At 42.5% G+C, this 19,222-nt stretch overlaps 1 protein-coding gene across 12 annotated transcripts in view; it reads right to left on the bottom strand.

Annotated features, from left to right (window-relative positions):
• Positions 1–6,404: 6,404 nt before the first annotated feature.
• EXOC7 (exocyst complex component 7) overlaps positions 6,405–19,222 on the bottom strand; it is a 29,304-nt gene continuing 16,486 nt past the window's right edge. For 7 of the 12 annotated variants that reach the window (XM_083147947.1, XM_083147948.1, XM_083147955.1 and 4 more), the window contains 11 exons: positions 17,271–17,369; positions 17,092–17,154; positions 16,785–16,851; positions 15,957–15,995; positions 10,433–10,498; positions 9,305–9,425; positions 8,960–9,055; positions 7,555–7,615; positions 7,418–7,459; positions 6,809–6,942; positions 6,405–6,597 (listed from right to left, as the gene is read on the bottom strand). In XM_083147947.1, coding sequence (XP_083004073.1) covers positions 6,492–6,597; positions 6,809–6,942; positions 7,418–7,459; positions 7,555–7,615; positions 8,960–9,055; positions 9,305–9,425; positions 10,433–10,498; positions 15,957–15,995; positions 16,785–16,851; positions 17,092–17,154; positions 17,271–17,369 — 894 coding nt within the window. In that variant the 3' untranslated portion in view covers positions 6,405–6,491. The remainder of the gene's footprint in view (positions 6,598–6,808; positions 6,943–7,417; positions 7,460–7,554; positions 7,616–8,959; positions 9,056–9,304; positions 9,426–10,432; positions 10,499–15,956; positions 15,996–16,784; positions 16,852–17,091; positions 17,155–17,270; positions 17,370–19,222) is intronic. The other 5 variants (XM_083147953.1, XM_083147949.1, XM_083147951.1 and 2 more) reach the window with 1 other exon arrangement.

Genomic DNA, 19,222 nt, shown 5'->3' with positions numbered 1-19,222 from the left:
CATATATACCCAAATACGTTACCCAACACTTGCCACTATGTATTAGGCCATATTCTAATAGCCACCAGAGCTGCAATAGCACAAAACTGGAAAACTCCATCCCCCCCATCTCTCATTAAAATCATTAGGAAGATCCAGCATGCTTTCCAGATGGAAACCATAGGACTCCCATACTCTCCAGTGGCGTAAGTTTGTCCCAGGCGCCCGGAGGCAAGATTTTTGTTTGTGCCCCCCAACACACACACACACACTTTATTAAATACTGTATGATGCACTGAGCCGGCATTAATCAATTTGTTGCCCTACACTCACAGATATAACCCCCCCCTGCAATCACATCACAGCCACTACATATAAAATAATAATAATAATCACGCCAGGCAGACTTGCCTGGCTCCTTGCTCTCTGCTGCCCTAGTGGCAGGGGCATGACTCGGAACTTTGTGGGCCCCATACAAATTTTAAAGGGTGGAGACAAAGGGGGCACAGGTGGATATGTGGAGGGGAAGGGGGCACAGGTGGAGAGCAAGGAGGTGGAGTGGAAGGGGGCACAGGTGGATATGTGGAGGGGAAGGGGGCACAGGCAGATGGGTGGCGAGAAGGGGGCACAGGTGGATGGTTAAAAAATAAAAAGCACACCAATTATATACCCACAGGGAAAAAAATGTGCAAACATTGACTACCAAATGTAAAAAAAAAATACAATGGACTGCTAAACAGCTCTATCTATATCTAGATATAGATCTATAGCTATCTATAGATAGATATATATCTATAGATAGATCTATAGATATATATATATATATAGATATATATATATATATATATTTGCAACCTTTGTAAATACAGTCATCTGTATGTACACACACATGCTGTATTTATATGCAAGTTGGACTTACCACAAGACTGGGGAGTAGCTGTCCCAGCACTGTCTGTTTAATGTTGATCACTCTTCATGGTGCAGATACAGTAGCACATGTTCGGGTAGGAGGAAGTCTGGGTACAGAAAGAAGGAAGGGGGGGGGGGGTATTGTGGCTGCAGGGGAATTCAGTTTACATAAAGGGAACTCTGCATGGGGTAGAACAGTTTGGTTATGCAGGGGAAAGGGTGGAGCAGGGCTGCAGAGTACCCCAGGGAGGAGACATGATTACGCTGCAGGGGGAGACAGGATTATGCTGCAGGGCATAGTAGTTCCAGTATGGTTTCACTCTGCAGTGAGTAGATTCATGCTGCAGCTGCAGGGAGCACATACTTAGCACGGGGAGGGGATGCACTGCACACAGTGCTGGGCTGGCTGGTTCAGAACTTCAGACTCCCGACACACAGCAAATCTCAGGAGAGCTACACACCTTAGCTCCGCGGCGGCTGTTTCCAAAGTGAAGCTCAGTGAAGCTCAGTCGAGCTGTCAGCTAAGGGGACAGGCTGGAAGTGTTATTTTTAAGCATTGGGAACACACTGTTCCACAATGAGAAGGTGCTTAAGCTGTGAAGGAGGCGCAGGACTGTCTCTGCTGCTTAAGCAGGCAGCTCCTGCGATGCCTGTGGGCTTAGCAGCATTCCGACCAGGCGCTCCCCGCTGTGCCAGCGCTGGCTCCCCAAGTGACAACAGCATCATCCCCACACAGCCCTGGAGAAAGCCAGCGGCAGCCAGGAAAGTACAACTTCCGGCCTGGGTCCCCGGCGATATTGAAGGGGAGGGGACCCTCTCACTGCTGCCTGGGTCACCGCTCGTGCATATCTAATGAGCGGGGACCCAGCGCAGCTGCAGCATACAATTTACTGGTTCGATAGGGGCCAGGGGCCTCCAGACCTGCTGGCTTGGAACATCAGGAGGCAATGGAGCCAGACCAGTGTACCCCCTAAGGCTGGCGCCCGGCGGCAGATGACTCCATTGCCTCCGGGAGTTCCGCCACTGATACTCTCTTAAGGCCAACTCTCCCCTAATCAAATGGTCTAGCTGGTATGACTACTCCACCTCAGGTGAGGGAGCTAACCTTCTACTGGAGATTGATTGATACTGTACGTGAACTATTGCTCTTAATTTCTTTTCTTGTTATTTAAGAATGTTATCTCGATGTATAATTACCACTATGACCCCATGTACCTGGACTTTCCCCTCCCCTTGTTCCCTCACCCCTCCCCATTTATTTCTGTTTTCTGTACCCCATCCCCTTCCGTGGTTAACGGAACAAAATTCTCAATAAAAAACTATTGAAAAAAAAAAAATGTTTGTAATGATCAAGTATGAGTTTTTAGCTCATTAGTTGTATGTATTATCGTTGATAAATTATTTTTAAGATTTAACAGAGCTGCACTATCAGTATCTCCTACACATTTTTATATGCTGGAATGGATTCTGCTGGAGAAGCAGAGCATCATTATCTCATGGGATGATGGGCGATTTATCAATTCCTCTTCTACTAAGATCCACACTAGCTTTGATGCTGCTGTTGTTGAAGTGTTTATTGTGGGATAATAGGGGTTTCACTACAGGATCTACATTTTAGTATGCATAATATCTTAAGGGGGACATGTGGGATTTCTGTCCCTACTGACACCTTTAGAGAATTCCACATACTGTATCTTTTCTATTAGAACATAATACGGTGGACATTAATTTAAGTGTTATGCTATGAATTTATTTTGTTTTCTATGTACTCATCCATTATAAGAAAAGTATAAGAATAATCCTATGAGGGTAAAAGGAAGCAGTCATGAAATGATTCAACGTTCTTCATATCATATAGGGAGGTATGGTGAAAAGATCGGAGACAAAACAAAGAAAGTCGGTCGCACAAGACCATGTAATATACTGTATTTTTAAAGGACCCTCAAATGTCAAACAGTCTATACAATAGTAGTGGAGACGGAGGTGTGCTACCCCAGGACAGTGGTGAGTATCGCAAAAAAGGAAAAGAAGAAGAATGTCCTGTTAATGTGGGTGCACCTATTCATATTAAAACGTAACCTTTAATAATTAGGGTAAGATACTGCGAAATATGCGACATTTCGCAGTATCTTACCCTAATTATTAAAGGTTACGTTTTAATATGAATAGGTGCACCCACATTAACAGGACATTCTTCTTCTTTTCCTTTTATGGTGAAAAGATGTTCTTTCCTGAAGGCTTGCTGTGCCTTGCGCTTCTGACATAAACATCAGTTCAGTTGGGTTTTCATAGTTACATAGTAATTAAGGCTGAAAAAAGACATTAGTCCATCAAGTTCAATCTATCTAACTTGAAACTACTGACTTGAGTAAGTCATATCTATAGGATTCCCTTAGGTGACCAAAAATGCATTCAGTTTTGATTTAAATTCATTAACAGCAGTTGCTGTAATCACCCCCACCGGCAATGAGTTCCAGAATTTTACTGCTCAAATGGTGAAGAATCCTCTTAATTCAGTACAGAATTTATTTTCCTTGAGCCTCTGTACATGCCCGCATGTCCTAAGTATAGGCCTGTCATTCTAGTCAATCTGATGCAAAATGTTGACTGCCGAGCCCTGCTCTTCGTTACCAAGTGGTATGGAGGGAGCACAAGGCCTTCCTATGCTTGTACAGATAATAGTCTGTGGAATATAACTTGCAGACTAACTTACATTGCCATCAGCACTTTATAGGCCTGCCCTGTGTATGCATCTTTTTAAATCCAAAACATATGTAGATGATTTTTCTTCTCTTTTTGTTCCCTCTCACATTTTCACATACAAGGAATCTTCAGCTCACTTGTGCAGCTCTAGCATGCTTGCTAAAGCAGGATGCCATAATGACTAGGAAGCATCCAACACACAATACTTTCCTACTCTCCTGGAATGGGCGGAGGCTCAAGAAAACCAAGTGGCTCTCCCTCTCCCTCCCAGAAAAGAAGGCAAGTCTCCCACAGCCTGCCTCACCCCTCCTTGTGTGGAATAAAGAGGCGGTAACACAGGAAGTGCATAGTGGTGAGCAGGGCCACAATGCAGAATTCTTGTCTCCACACTCTATACATTATTTCAGAGCTCCACCACCTGTGGCACCCACCTGGTTGTAACACAGTCAGCAAGTATGTAGTACACAAAAGTCAAGTTTACACAATAGTAAAAGTGTGCAACCCCATACCTAGCAATATTTAAAGAATAGTACAATGGAAATAAAATGAATGATATGGTACCCACAATAGAATACAAGCAATGTTAAATAATAGAGTTTGGACTGGAACCTAGGTTTCCAGCAGGCTGCAGATTGATTTTCTCATCACAGTTGTGATCAATCCAAGTAGTCTGGTTGTTTTCTTTATAAAAAACAAACAAACTGCTTTTCTGTCTGGAACTGGAGTGTACTGAAAAACATCAGAACCCGAAATAGCCTTTGCAGGATTGGCAGAAACAGAAAAGATTTTGCCAGACAGCTACAGCGACAGAGTATTTTGTTTGCAAACACTTCATTATATTATAGGATTCAGAAATAATACCAAAGCTACATTGGCTGAAGCCATACATTAATAAACAGCTTTCTTTAAGTCCGATGCCAGTACTTTCTGTTGAAGAAGCATATACATTTTCTTGACTTAAAGGACATCATAACTTTCCAGGGAGGTTACTGCCAGGAAAATCCAGTGTAATATACAGGACCAGATTTTGGGATGGATGGGTAAAGTCTGAAGGGTATCTCTGAAGAGATCTAAAATCCAACAAGGCAGGTGTCAGGAATAGGTGTTGCCACATGGGAGTTACACATTGTATATAAAGGACAGTTGGCTCCATGTAGTAGAATATCTTCACTAACTTAAAATGTCGGTGTGTGTATTGCTCTATTAAGAACAATTTATGAGCAAGAAATATCACCACTTACAAAGGCCCTGCTCTGTTCCATAAAACTTTTAAACTCAGTGTTGGTGCCTGCTACCTAGAGATAACAGCCAATACGGTAAACCTATCCTCACTCCATTCTGTGCCAGCTACCCTGAAGTGCTGATCCAAAGTTAGGGTCTTAAGGGTCAACCCAGTCGCCCAGAGGCAAGTTGGAGGTTGGTACTCTTTCTCTAAAACAAAGGACTGGAACCCATAGTGAATTCACAGGGCTCCAGCCTTACTGTGACAATGGCTGTTGGGCTAGAGTCAGACTAATGACATTCAGCTGTCCGCAGCTTGCAGAATCAGTATTCACTGGTATGTCCTATCTCACAGTCAAGCAGCGGTGGGTACACCATCAGTTGGTGCAGCACTGGCTGAGTATGATCAGGTGGGAGCCGACCTGTCCCGTATTGCAGGTGTAAGCAGGGCAGGGCTCCTGGGATAGAGCTGATTAACTATACAGCAGCGGGTGCACCACAGAGCTCTGTTGGAAGAGCAGTGGTAAGTGGTCACACTGGGATCCTGCTGTGAACCACACAGGTGCTTCTGTACATGCAGGTGCCCCTAATATTGTTATATTTTGTTGCAATCATTCACATTGTGTACACACAGAACGATATGCACTTAGTCGTCAACGACATAAGTATACATTTACTGCACGTTCAGGCACCGGGAGGAGTCCTTAATGACATACGAGAGCATGCATCATTAATAATATAGTGGATACACACTAGACCAGTGCTTCTCAACCTCGATCCTCAAAGACCCCCAACAGAGCACATTTTCCAGGTCACCTGGCAAGTGAACAGGTGCACTCATTAGTCACTGACACATTTTAAAAGATCACAGGTGGAGCTAATTATTTCACCTTTGATTGTGTGTGGAGACCTGGAAAACGTGCACTGTTGGGGGTCCTTGAGGACTGAGGTTGAGAACCACTGCGCTAGACGATATGCACTATAATATCATTAATATCTTTATTGTACATATTGTTACAAATTATTTCTTAATGTGTATCCAGCTTTAGACCGCATCTCAAAGCAACTCATAAAGGGGTGTCTAGCAACATCTTATATGATCGAGCAGAAGAGTCTCGCTTACATCAACCATACACACCACGCTTCCTTCTTCTGCATCATCTCTAGCTTGCCTGCACCACTGTAAGGGGTTAGCGCACAGCTCCTCTGCTAATTTAAATGGGAAGCAAATAAATATGAAATCGCCCTGGCACCTTAAATAAACCTGCTCTGAGTACTGATCAGGTTGTGTTTCCTAGCTCCAGCACCTTCATCTATCTTGCTGCATTTTGAGGGTGAGATAAAAGTGCAGGCTATTACATTTACCCCTATGTCCGTGGCTTTCTCCCCTCCTCACATGATGGCACGGCCCCTCTAACTTATAGTCTTACAGTCACCAACAAATACAATTGCTGGCTAAACAGCCATGACACAGCATACAGCATATTGGAAGGGTGTGATAGGATCTCAACATTTCAGTTCAACTACTGAAATAAAACAAATGAACATGGAGCTCAATATATACAATAACTGTCTCCTCTTCAATATAAACATCAAGTCCAGGATTACTTTTTATTGCGTATGTACAGTAGTATGGCAAATATGTATAACAAATATATACAGGCTTAAATAGGAGTCTTTTATGCAGATGTGTCAAAAAGCCTCTCGATCATTTCCCCGACATGTTCCACTGAGTATTTAATGTATTTATCTGGGTTCTTCGTGAAGTTTACACCAGTGCCGAATCTAGAGGCAGAAAACAAAAGCAAAACATTAGAGGGCCTGGGGCGATGTAGGGGAATTGGGAACACACAGGAGGGTGTAAAGGCAAACACATAGGAAAATCTGGATCTGAAGCAACTAGAAGCTGTGCACAAACACTTGGAATATAAAGCCACCATGAGCAGGATGCAAAGAGAACATTAATACTGGAGAAATACCACACGGTGTGACTGACTTGTGTAAGAATGCGCCATATGCCTCCTGCACGATATTCTTCTGTGCCTGGCGGATCCGCTCACGCTGTTTTTTGTCTGGGATCGCCCATGACTTCTGAATTTTGCAGATCTCTTCCAGACCTTCATTAAACCCCTAGGTTAAAATAAAAGGAAGAAACAAATACTACTTTTATTATTGATGCTTCATCAACATTCATGGGCAAACGTCATCATCCAAAAAGGTTTCTGTATTGCGCTGATAATAACACCCAACAAATCTTTATTCACTTAGCACACAGAGGGCATGATTCGGCGATAGACATAGATGTGTCTGTGTCTTTATGCTTATGCTACATCCCATTTTTACAATTTAACAACATTGCAGCATCTTAAGCCAAAACATTTCCATTAATGTACATATGTAAACACGCCATCTCGTTGCACCATTGAAAAATGCACCTCCGAGGAACGCCCACTATAACTCCAGGAGTCTGGCTGCATCTGTTTGCGCAGATAATCGAGGTGCTTAAGTGGAGTAACTCATTTACAGGTGCAGACCTGTAGCCAACTACATGTGTCATCAGCACTGCATCCACCATTGAAACATGCACAGAACACCCTTTACTTACCTTAAAGCGTTCTTTAATCATCTGCCGCTCCTTGTCCTTCAGCTGTAATAAAAAAAAAAATACAATATTAAAAGTAAATATACAAGCTTATACTTAAATGTAATAAGATATGTCCATCCATATCATTGGATAATAACCTTTGTTCCTTGAAATGCTGGCATGTTCCTGTCATTGACATATTCAGTCACTCTAAGCCAGCTGGAAATAAAACAGGAACCATTATAAGCAGACAAATGCAGTACACAAGATAATATAATGTATTCCAGAGCCATGATTCAGAACCCACCCTGTAACCGGCTTAGGACTGAATACATGTAGGTCTAAACGTTGTATAAAGTAAAAATTAAAACTAAGAGTAAGAAATGTTAACACATCCATTTTATCCATACCCAGTAATACAAAATCTCTATATCTAGTAAACATTTGCATTCCACTACACCAATGCTGCCAGCGCAGTGGACTAAGAGCCTGATTCTGGTTCACTCGCAAAAGCAAATGCTCTCTCTAATGGACAAAACCATGTGCACTGCAGGTGGGGCTGATGTAACATGTGCAGAGAGAGTTACATTTGGGTTTTATTTTGTTTCTGTGCAGAGTAAATACTGGCTGCTTTAATTTTTAACTGCTATATAGATATCAGTTTGAACTACAAACCCCACCCAAATCTAACTCTCTCTGTACGTTACATCTGCCCTACCTGCAGTGCACATGGCTTTGTCCATTAGAGAGAATTTGCTTTTGCGAGTGACCCAGAATCAGGGCCTAAGACTGACTTCTAGCTTACCAGGATTCATACTGCCTAGTAGTTGCTAATCACATCTCCTAGACAACATGAACAGGGTTGAAGATCTCCCATAGGCTGGAGTTGTTAATTCTGGGTTTCCTAAGCATATTGTAACGGGATGCGGTCATCTATTAGAATGAACTTAGGTCTACAGTCATTAGGTCGACCCCACTAGGTCGACTTGCAGGAAGGTCGACCTGACTTAAGGTCGACATGGGCCAAGGTCGACATGACTTAAGGTCGAATTTGCATAAAGGTCGACATGAGGAAGGTAGACTGGTCATAAGGTCGACATGGGGTTTTCCACTGTTTTTTGAGCCTACATGTGCCGACAGGCGGTATTTCATGCCCTACCATCCACTAGGGCGTGGAGGAGGTTATTAAAGCTGTGGCGAGCGCAGCGAGCCACCGTGCCCGAAGCATAGCGAGCGATGCGAGGGTCCGATTCTCATTGCCAACTGTGTACATGTCGACTGTGTCGACAGTCGGATCAAAAAACAGTGAAAAACCCATGTGGACCTTATGACCAGTCGACCTTCCTCATGTCGACCTTTATGCAAATTCGACCTTAAGTCATGTCGACCTTGGCCCATGTCGACCTTCCTGCCAGTCGACCTAGTGGGGTGGACCTAATGACTGTAGACCCAAGTTCATTCTGACTGATGTACCGATTCCATTGGAACAGTATGAAAAGTCACTGGTCTCCATTTCTCTGCCATAAGTAACATAACACTTCTATAGTGAGTAATATGCTGTACCTTTGCTGGTATGTCTTTATCTGCTTTTCTATATGGTCACGATATACACTGTCAGGGTTCTTCTGAGTCACAGAGACCACCTGCATAAGTTCTGACCTGTGGACAACCAAACACATCCAGTTTCAAACACAGGATGACCACCACTCAGCACTGGAGTAGAGATGGTTCCCACTGTCTTCACAGCCTGTGTGCTGTCACTATTTTGTTATTAACTTAGGTTAAGGCAGCAAAACCATCAAATCTGCATATTATCTGTCATTCTTCTGCCGTTGCCTCTTTCATACCATACTTTATGCCCCAGCTCATTATCCCTCATAGTAATTCGCCAACCAGATTCCTCCTTACTTCTCCAGTGACTTGAGGATATAGTTATAGTTGTTGTGCAGAAATATGGCTCCAAGTGCCAGGTCCTCATACATCTTAGACTTGGACAGAAGTTTCAGCTGCAAGTACCCAAGAACTTTGCCTGCAGGAGAGGAGTGACAGGTCCAATAAATACAGCATTTGATATAGACAAAGAGGCACAGATACACAGATGTTGCATATAAGCAGCTACAACATTTAGAATTGAGAGCATGTAGGTATTAGATGTGTATAAGTAAGACTGCCATGCTGGCTATATTGGCAGCAATTATCAGTAATGATCAGAAACACTGAAGTGCATTAGATGCAAAGAGGAGACATGCTGCAAATGTTAACTGTTGCATTCCTGGTTTTATGCTCCTCAATTCAAGTAGGGTGGCCAACCCTGGGATCGGTGTGATCCTGGGATTTAGCCACAAAAACGCTGGGTTCCCAATCCCAGGATTTCGGGATTATACTGCGTAGGCACAGTTTAATGGCGGGCAGCGTCTGAGCACTCACTCAGATGCTGCCCAGCTTCTCCCATCACTGGCTGTACGGCTCTGCCCTGGTCACGCTGCGCAGGCAACACACTCACTCCATCCACCTGTATCCCGTCTGCCCGGCTCGCAGCTGCACTGCCTCTACTGCCCGCACTGCTCGCCCTCCGCACCGACCACCATGCTCCCTCCCGCACGCGCCAGCTGCACTGACATATGGTAAGAAAATATGCGGTGCGGCTGGAGCATATATATATATATATATATATATATATATATATATATATATATATATATATATATATATATATATATATATATATATATATATATATATATATATATATATATATATATATTTATATATATATTTTTTTTTTTTAATAGAGAAGTCAATCCTGGGAATCCCGGTATTAGGTTTTTTCAAACCCGAATCCGGGGTTTGATAAATTGGCTTGGCTAATTATGAGCCATATTAACATGTCAATTATGTTAAAAAGTGTAATGGAAAAAAAAACAAAAGAAAAATATGAACAGGTTGTATAAGACAATAGGCTAAAACAAACCGTGACAGGTTAAATGTATGTCCTACAATCCTCTAAATGAGTCTACTACAAAGTCCCATACTCACATATATAAGTACTTAGTAGGCGCCTGCTGAACTCAGAGATGTTGCTACTGGCCGTGGAGCTGGTCTCTACAACACATATGTTTGATAATGTCACAAGACTGTTATATTCACAATTTATCACATACAAAATACTATAACGCTGCCACCTGGTAGAATGCTCCAATACATCTACAGAACAAGAAAACCTGAAACACAAGTTTGTTAGTGCTACTAACGGGGTGATTCAGACCTGGTCGCTCAGGTTCCAATTGGCTGCCCTGGCCGAGGGTGTGAACTCCTTCTGTCAGTTTCACACTCGCCGGGGCATTCGCAACAGGATGGGCAGGGATGGGGTGGCATGGGAAAGATGCACGGGACCCAGCATTTTGTGGGTGTGCCCACAAAAACAGGTGGGCATGACTATGAAAACGCTGGGAACCCCTGCGAGCACAGGAGTGCCCATGCATCCTTGCCAGATGAATTTCCCTCGTTCTGCACTGCAAAAACCTTTGTAGTGCCCTTTAAATAAAATATAGTAATAATAATAATAATAATGTCTAAATTAGCATCATAGTTTATTTACATCATGCCCCAAGGGTTCCACCAATGAGCAAAACAAAACAACAGCCTACAATACAATACAAAACAATCTAATAGTGCATACACACTGTTCAATTCGATGTACTATTTGCATTATTCGATCTCAGAATGTTCCTGATCCTCAGGCAGGAGATCGAAATCGAATCTGGATCGAAACAAATCCAGCAGTAAAAACATACAATTTGCACATCTACTATTTTTTCGATTAAAGTTACACTACATGGGAGCGCGCATTGGGATCGAATCTGCATTGAATGCTAATTAAAGCATTTGATGTGAATTCGATTTCAATTCTATTTTGCTTCTAGAAGCCAAATCAAATAGAAATATAGTGCATATCTCACCGTGTGTTCCCTCTATAAGACAAATACATGTAAATAAACATTTCTACATCAGGGGCCATGACACTAAAATAAGTATCAGGGTTATGTGCTTTATAGGGTATAGGGAGCATTCTGGATGGGAAGGGCAGACAGAGGTGAAACAGATGGGGTAGACTATGAGAATGAAACAGACTGTTAGTATGAAAATATCCATTTGTTAATATAGTGCCACTGATCAGGCGGCTAGTAATACCGAATAGAAAGTACAATATGCAACACCATCATTGCAGAATCACTTTTCACACACTTTACATACATAACATTTTTTAGTAGCAATATAACCCACTTTTATTTCTGTAATGAAGGCATTTAGAGAATGCACAAACATAAGGAACTGTTTGTGAACATTCTCCTTTGTCGTGTTCAGAGCGGTTTAAAAGGTCCTGGGCGAAATGTAATAGGTGGCGATTTTTGGTCATGTTTAAAAATCGCACCTTTAAAAAGCGATTTTTTTTGCAGCAAATTTGCATGTGTAATGAGATGCAAATTTGCGTAAAAAAAGTGCGATATGGTGCGATTTAGTCTGATTTTTAGACTTGAAAATGTACGCATTTTCAAACATGCGATTTTGTGTTATATAAATAAAAATTAAAACAGCGTGGGGTCCCTCCTCCTGAGCATAACCAGCCCCGGGCTAAAAGTGCCGGTCCTGGTTTCATAAAATCACGGGGACAAACATGTTGGGATTCCCTGGATTTTACAAAACCAGCACCAGGTTCAAAATACAGCCCCGATTGTAAGCAAACCCGCCCCCAGATACCAGAGAGCATTGCAGAGAAGTCCTGAAGATCAGCATGGTGAGTATAATTTGCTTCTACAGGTACCCCACTATGGATTCTACTGGAGAAGGGGACCGATCTTCTATCAAGTCAGGTGAGTTGGAATGTATGGGCTCCGTGTGTAATAAAGTTATACTGTAAGTGTGTCTGTGTGTTTTGTTTTTTTAACTATTTGTACTGCTGGGGCACTACTAGTCCCAGCGGGCCCTTTATTGCCCCGCATGCAAGTCCCTGCGTGCGGTGCTGGCTTGCTGGGACTTGTAGTGCCACAGCAATACACAATGGTTTATCCTTTTTTTTTTTACACTATAAATCAGCTCGATGCCCACCGCCCAGGGGCATCGAGGACAGCCCCGGGCTTCAGCATGGGCAAGTAAGTTCTGGAGGGGGTCGACCCCTTCTTTGGGGGGGCCCCACTTCCCCAGGACCCCTGCCCATGCTGACCGGTCAGAGGGATGAATGCTTTGGCCGGGGGGACTTCTATAAAAAGTCTTCCCCCGGCTGTGGCTTTACCCTGCTGGCTGGTTGGGCCCGGTGCTGGTTCTTGAAATACAGGAGACCCCTAGTCATTTTGCCCCCCGTATTTTGGGAACCAGGACAGGCCCTTGAGCCTGTACTGGTTTTGTAAAATCCAGGGAACCCCAACATGTTTGTCCCTGTGATTTTATAAAACCAGAACTGGCTCTTTGAGCCCGGGGCTGGCTATGCTCAGGAAGGGGGGACCCCACGCTTTTTCCCCCCGTTTTTTGAGGATTTAACCTTTTTTTTGGGACGGAACCATGCACACATCACAACGATCTGTGCATGGTTCTGTCAAATTCGCCAGTCAGAACCTGGTCTAATTTTTGGGCGATTTTTTGGTAACGTGTACCAAAAATCGCACCCTATCAGATGTGCGATTTTCGCAAAACGTGCGATTTCGGACGTTTTTTTACCAAAAATCGCACAGGTCTAAAAAGTTGACCCCTATTACATTTTGCCCCTGGTTTGTTAATGTGGTGAGGGATAGGCAGAGCTCACTGAATTTTAAACAGTCTGTTCAGCTGTTAATCAGTTAACATGCAAAAAAAGTGTATATTATTTTTTAAGTTTTTGGTTCCATAAACAATTCAGCTCTCAGATCTGGGAAAGTAGCAGAACTGCTGATGTGAGTGAACACTGCTTCATATTGCTGTTTTCTGTTGGGATTCTCAACATCCATTTATTTTTTTATAGAGACGTTTGCTAATTTGGTTAGGTAATTATGTTAACATATTAGGTTATCTTGTAATGCACATCTGTTGGTCTGTGATCCTGCTGTATGCCTGCCTATTACAGACAACACTCATGGAAATATGATTTAGAGGATTACAGAGCAAGAAAGCTGGACTAGAAAAGGAACCTACAGTGTTAAATGTCTATTTTTGTCACAGAAAAACAATTAAATAAAGAATTCTAGATTATAATAAAATCCTTCCATAAGGTATACAGTACTTCAGGCTTGCGTATCAAAAATGTGATCAATGTCAGATTGCCTATTGTGTATTGCAATTATATAGAACACAGGCTCAGTGCGAGATCTAATTAATAAGATCGCTTTCCTATATTATCTAAACACGTCAGCAACATTTGTTAATAACTATACTAACTAGAATCATGTATTTTAATGACAGCTATAGAGGTGGTATTCTTGGTGGATTTGAAGCATCATCTGGTGTATTGGCTGAGAGCAATCTACATATGAAGCACTAATCATCAGGAAGTAAGCGAATGGTAGCAGCTGGGAATACACAACGTGCTCCATCATTTCCCTGGCTCCAGACAGATTTTCTACTAACATAAAGCTATAAATAGAAGACGTATGTCTCATACGGAACGCTGCATCCCTAATGTATCCATACTATAATTGTGTATAAAGACAGCAAAACATAAAACATTACAGTTATCCACTGTTACACTATAATAAAATGGCTGTGGGGGAGACACTGGTTGATAGACAAGAGTTCAACACTAGCTAGCCCTAACCACTACTGCACTGCATGCACAGAACTAAATGCAAATATTCATCTTTACACAGAGTTGTACTTATCTCCTTTGCCAGACCCTTATCATCATCATCAGTGGGCACTTGTAACCGCTCTCCTTGGTGCTAAAAGATCCGTCTGAAAATGGGGTGGTCACGCCCTGTGACCACCCAGTTACACCTCCCTAGTCAAAAGTAAAGCTGGGACTTACGCAAGTACAACTCAACAGCATCACCTATGCTAAACTACATGTAGTGCACCAACATGCAAGACACATCCCCAAAATGCGCTATAGATTCAAGTCTGATTTGTATCTATAGCGCATTTTGGGGATGTCTCGTGCATGTTACAAGTCTGTTGATTTGTTACTATGGTAACTATTTGTGTACACCGATACATTTGCCACACGTTAGAGGCATGCTAAAGAGGGCAGCGGAGCAAGCTGTCTGCTGTATCTTTACATTGAAAAATGAAAAGTAATTCATTATGGGAACAAAAATGAACAATATACTTATAGGCTAAATTGAGTTATAATAGGGAATTCTGCTGTGGAGAAGGACTTGGGGGCCATCATAGATGACAAATTGGGTAATAGTGCACACTGCTCAAGTGCAGCAGCAAAAGCAAACCAGACACTGGTATGCATTAAAAGGGGTTTGGATGCAAGGATGCCAATGTGATAGTGCCTATTTACATGGCAATGGTGAGACCACACTGGGAATATTGTGTTCAGTTCTGAGCACTGCACCTTAAAAAGGACATAAATGTATTGGAACAGGTACAGAGAAGGGCGACTAAGCTAGTAAAAGGTCTTGAATCACTAGAATACAAAGATAGGTTAACCAGGCAGAATATGTTTTCACTGGAGAACTGGAGGTTGAGAGGTGATATGATTAGTATGTTCAAATACAGGACTGAGAATCATATGGAACTGGGAGATGATTTGTTCACTAACAGGCCTATACTTAGGACATGCGGGCATGTACTGAGGCTCGAGGAAAATAAATTCCGTACTGAATTAAGAAGAGGATTCTTCACCATTAGAGCAGTAAAATTCTGGAACACATTGCCGGTGGGGGTGGTTACAGCAACTAATGGATGCATTTTTGTCCACTAAGGGAATCCTATAGATATGACTTACTCAAGTCAGTAGTTACAAGTAAGATAGTCCATCGAGTTCAACCTAACATCTTTTTTCAGCCTTAATTACTATGTTACTATCTAGGAGAGTGCTAGGAAGCTTTCAAGTTTAGATGGTTGGACTGTAATTATAAGAATTATACTATGTACTATGCAGTGGTTTAAAAATAAAAATTATGTTTTTTTTTTTATTATAGAAATGTATGTGTACAGTATAAGGGTGTAGCAAATAAGAAAACTGGTTCAAAATAAAACTTTTGGAATATGCCTATCATTAGATTGCATACTGATCTCCTGAAATCATGTGATGTGATCATTCTGATGATCTGATTGGCTAGATGTTGTAATATCATTTAGAATCATCACTGAACACAAAAGCAGATAATGAAAGTCAAATACAGGTCAAAAAGAGTTTTCAATGATTGTAAAATGAGGATGCAGTGCTTACACTAACTATAGTGCCTACATGGTGACTTTGTGAGATGGAAGCCATAGAAGCACCAAACACCTGTGTAATACTAGCCCAACACTGACATGTTCACATGAATAATGGAATCTGGAAGTCATGCAGTGAGTAATCAGACATATGGGTATCAAAATCTATGAAGTAGGGAACCCCTAGAAGTGTTACCCTGCTTACCTCTGGGATCGATAGGTATATTGTAAGTGTCCCCAAGAACTATTAGCAAAGGAGGGAAGGGAGAGAGGAAACAGAAGCAGAGAAAGAAAGAGAGAGGAGGGGGCAGAAGAACAAGAGGACAGAACAGAATATCAGTTTAGTGCACTAAAAGGAGAAGATCAAAATTACAAAGCAAAAGTTACTAGTATAGCTTTACTCAGAATACAGGTGAGTGGGACAAAGTAATGGAGATAGGGTTAAAAACTAAGACACGTTGAGAAGAGAGAAAGACGTGGAGAAAAGATGGTTTGGAAATTGTCATATGAGCTACTACGGAAACTATGGGAATGAAAAGCATCAAACAGCACCCTAATGATATTCAGGAAGACAGAAAGAATATCTAAGAACAAATATGGAATTTGGTGCCTATAGTAATGAACAAGCAAAGCCGATATAGGGAAATAGATGAAACAGACATTATAGACTGAGCAAGGAGTAGACTCAATGAGACAGAAGCAACAGCGAGAGTAATGGGGAGGTGAGATTTAGTAATAGGAGAGACTGAATATCGACACGTCACCTACACACAGTGTAGGCAGATATTTTGTGATGTTAAACAATAGTTGTGATAACATAGCCTACCAATGAAGGAGGCTTCATGGCATCACTTCAGATGAAGAAATGGGTAGCTGTGGTTCATGACATACGTAAGGCAGCAACAATTTAACAGCAAGAGAAATGAATGCTGGATGGGAAAACCTCTTGTACCAAACAGGTTTTCCATGGTGTGAAAGTGCTTGGGTAGATGCTCCGGGATCATGGATAGGAGACAACGGAAGAACCAATTACCTTGTGAGGCCAGCATGGCTCCTGCAGTCTCCTGGAATTCCAGCAGCTGTTGCAGGAACAGGATTGCCTGGGCAGAGAGTAGAGGGTTAAATTACTCATGACACCCAAGGTTACAATAAAAGTAGCATGGCCGCACAGTAAAAAAAACAACAACAACTCAGTGATTCTATACAAGGCACACACATCTAAACAAGTTACATTGGTAGCTGACTATCAGAACACCAATATCATACGGTGATAAAACAAAAGGGTAACTGTACCTACACAAAAAATCCCATTAACATCTCAGCTGGCCACTGCTACTCACATTGCTGGTCAATTCATGTACTGTGCCATCCTTGGACATGCTGTTCTCCTTATCAGGGTCATTCTATGGGATATGGAACGAGATTGAAACCACTCAATCTCTAGATCAGAATCACTACTAATAATGCAAATGTTTACTGCAAAGCATATCACATAGACCATGTCACACAGACAAATTACCTTTATACTGTCTGCAAAATCTTCTAAGGCCTTGGCACCTGTTGTCTCTATAGAGGTTATGAGGTTTGGCAGCTTGTTCTTGGTGCTCGCAGCAGTGCCCTGAGAGAGGCAGAGCAAAGGCATATACACACACACACCTAATAATAAGCATCTGCAAATACAACCTGATGAAATTTAGTTTTTAAGGGATGGTGTTCTTTTCTGACAAAGTGAACAGAGGGCAAATTAAAATGGGGAGTACATTAATCCTTATGCATTTTGTAAAGAAAATATATCTGTATCCAATGTATTCACATTTTTCTCCAACTGTTCAGGGATAGGCTAGAAGATTAACTGATTTCTGACTAATTTGGCTCTGCTCTATGGCGTATGAAGCAGTGATAAGGGAGAAGTGAGCCAGAGGAGAAGTGGCACATGGCAACCACTGAAGTAACATCTGTCATTTGCAGAATATAAAATTATACAGAGCAGCTTATTGGTTGCCACTTCTCCTCCCTTATCACTGCTTCATATATGTACCCCTGAATATGGTAAAAAAGTATTCTGATTATACAGTATGTGCAATATGTTAGGGCTTCACACAGAAAAGTTAATTATACTAAATGATCATGGTGGTAGTATAAAGAAGACAGTGTTTATAAACTTTTGGCATTTTTAGGCTTATTTTAAATAAATCATCACAAATTCAGAAGACTATGGGGAATATTCAATCCCCGCCACTATTTCCGACAGGGGAAATAGCGGCGGGCGCCTATTCAATTTTAAAAGCAGTTGGGTCTGTTTAGCTGAAAACAGCCGCGGATTGTCAAGATCACAGCCGGATCTTGACGATCCACGGCCGTTTTCACCGATACGCCCCCTTTTTGGCAGGTAGAATATTGAATCCCACCTGCCGATAAACTGGTTTGCGGACCAAAAACAGGCCAGGGTTCCGACTGTCGGGATGTACCAACAGTCAGAACCCGGGATTGAATACCCCCTATGCTTCTGAATATAAGGCCTTAAAGTATGTATGATAGAGGATCCATCCACAGAAAGCCTGTTTTGTCCTTATTACTACTCTTTAGTGCAGTGTTACAATCAGAATGAAAAGTGTTACAATGTTCTTGGGACAAGAAACCACACCCATTTAAGAGAAGATTGTGTCAGGAGAAATGTAATTTGCATGGCAGCTCTTTCATTTTTCACGGAGCAGGATGTCTCTTAATAAATAAAGTCCCCCAACCCTTAAGCTCGCCACACTTTATAAAATCAACTCCACGCCAACGGGAAAGTGGGGGTATGAAAAGGTCGTAGGACGTGTACCGCCGCCCGAAGCGTGGCGAGCGCAGCGACCCCCGCGAGGGGACGCGGATACCTTCACAGGTATCCGCGTCCCCTCGCCACGCTTCGGGCTCGGTGGCTCGCTGCGCTCGCCACACTTGGCAAAATCAACTCCACGCCGACGTGGATAGTGGGGGTATGAAAAGGTCGTAGGACGCGTACCGCCGCCCCTCGCGGGCTCGCTGCGCTCGCCACGCTTCGGGTTGGCATGGATAGTGGAATTAACAAGGTCGACAGCGGTTACATCGACTAGTGTCATTGTGAATAGGTTTAATAGTGTACACCTAGACCCTACTAAATTTATAGGCTTTACCGCCCCCATCTTAGCGGTTTGCAGGGAGTCTGGATTTAGACGTCTAAATCTAGACTTCTAAATTGCCAGGTTGTCAGCGGTGCACAGGACTGCAGGGAGTCTGGATTTAGACGTCTAAATCTAGACTTCTAAATTGCCGGAGGAGTCTAAATTGCAGATTTGTCAGCGGTGCGCAGGACTGCCTATTTCACTGTGGAACTACAAGTACCACAGTGACATGTCAGCACTGGGTGCACTGCTGCTGCCCAGCGCTATGCTGATAACGTAGCTTACATAAGGAAAGCAGCCACGCGCTGCGCGGAGAACAGCTAGAGCG

The sequence above is a fragment of the Crinia signifera genome, chromosome 6 (assembly GCF_055691185.1).
Source record: "Crinia signifera chromosome 6, ASM5569118v1, whole genome shotgun sequence".
Taxonomy (NCBI): domain Eukaryota; kingdom Metazoa; phylum Chordata; class Amphibia; order Anura; family Myobatrachidae; genus Crinia; species Crinia signifera.
The sequence above is the reverse complement of the archived record's forward strand: the minus strand, read 5'-3'. Positions and strand labels throughout refer to the sequence as shown.